The 1,556-nt window shown below is 34.7% G+C and overlaps 1 protein-coding gene across 1 annotated transcript; it reads right to left on the minus strand.

Annotated features, from left to right (window-relative positions):
• Positions 1–632: 632 nt before the first annotated feature.
• LOC106798884 (L-ascorbate peroxidase, cytosolic-like) lies at positions 633–1,344 on the minus strand. The gene is made up of 2 exons (XM_014776078.3): positions 856–1,344; positions 633–797 (listed from the first exon to the last, which is right to left on the minus strand). Exons 1-2 carry the CDS (start codon positions 1,021–1,023, stop codon positions 726–728), a joined length of 240 nt encoding a protein of 79 aa, XP_014631564.1. The 5' UTR covers positions 1,024–1,344; the 3' UTR covers positions 633–725.
• Between the last annotated feature and the right edge of the window lie 212 nt (positions 1,345–1,556).

Genomic DNA, 1,556 nt, shown 5'->3' on the forward strand with positions numbered 1-1,556 from the left:
AAACATCAATAACAGGAAGCAAAAGTCAAAACTTCTCCACTCAACAAAAAATGGACAACAACAAAGGGACCAAAAACACATAAAAATGAAAAGTTAACATGCATGAGAACAAAAATAGCAAAGGGACCAAAAACACAGAAAAATGAAAAGTTAACATGCATGAAAACAAAAATAAAACATGCAACCAAACTGCACTTTTTAGTTATAACTAATAATTTTAAAAGTGCCACAAGTTTAAAATTAAAATAAGAAATAAGAAAACATACCCAAAAATATCATCTTGACATTTGATCAAACACATAACCTGCAACCAATAAATGTCCTAATGAACATGATCAGAAAATGCATAACTGTGAGCACTAAAAACACCACTGAGCCACAGACACCCTGATCCAAATAAAAATTGCAAAAATAAAAACCGCAAAAAGATACTGTGAGGTGTAGAGCTTGCATGCAAATCCAGATAATTACGCACTGAGGAAAATACATAAAAATTATAGCTTACCTCGTAGATTATCCCGTAAAACTCTAAACAATATCATAAATATGAGTTTAAGGAAAAAATAGCAACGAAGCATCCAAATATTATTATTATTATTATTATTATTATTATTATTATTATTATTATTATTATTATTATTATTATTATTATTATTATTATATACAATAAGGCATAATCAAATCAAATAACAAAGAGCAATCATGAGAACTAAAAACTTGCGATATTATACCTCTCTTCCAGGGTGGAATGGAACTTCAGGTCCACCCGTGACCTCAACGGCAACAACGCTAGCCAACTGCGTCAACACAAACACAACATTAAGTGCATAAACACCAAAGACAAAAAAACATCACCAGGTAGAAATCGGCGTAGCTCAAAATAGGGAACTCCGCCTTGAGTGGCTCCAAAAGCCTAATAGCAATGTCCGAAGGGTCCACCAGTGTTTGTGCCCTTGTCAAAGGTTCCAGCAGAGTGCCATCTGCACACGAAACACACCAAAACGCGTCAAAACGATAATCCATAAACTCAATCGTAAATAACAGTGATCTAATGTTAAATAAAAAAAATGCACGCCAAACAGAGCATTAGAAGAGTGCATCTCTTCTCAACGATGAAGCCTCTAAGCTTCTTTGCCTTCTCAACGGCCTTTTGACAAAGGGGTAAAACCAAACGGTAGTAAAAAAAAAAAACCAAACAATGAAAGAAGAAGAATGTAGAAGAGGAAAAATCGTATAACAAAACCCTTCTTCTCGTGTTTTTTTTTTCTCCTTTTGGTCCCATCTAATCTCTCACTCACCCACAAATCCATTTTCTTGTGGTAGAGGTGCATGCAAGGGGGGAAAAGAAAGAGAAATGGAGAGAGAAGGTGTGAAGGAAAAGATTCAGAAATAGAAAGATAAAAGATAAAAGAAAAAGAGGAGAGGATTGAGGAAGAGAAAGAGAAAGAGGGGGAGAAAGAGAAGATTAAGGAATAGAGAGTAACGTGGAGAAGATTGAGGAAGAGAAAGAGAAGATTGAGGAAAGGAGAGTAACGTGGAGAATATTCAAGAAGAGA

The sequence above is a fragment of the Glycine max genome, chromosome 5, assembly GCF_000004515.6.
Source record: "Glycine max cultivar Williams 82 chromosome 5, Glycine_max_v4.0, whole genome shotgun sequence".
Classification (NCBI taxonomy): Eukaryota; Viridiplantae; Streptophyta; class Magnoliopsida; order Fabales; family Fabaceae; genus Glycine; species Glycine max.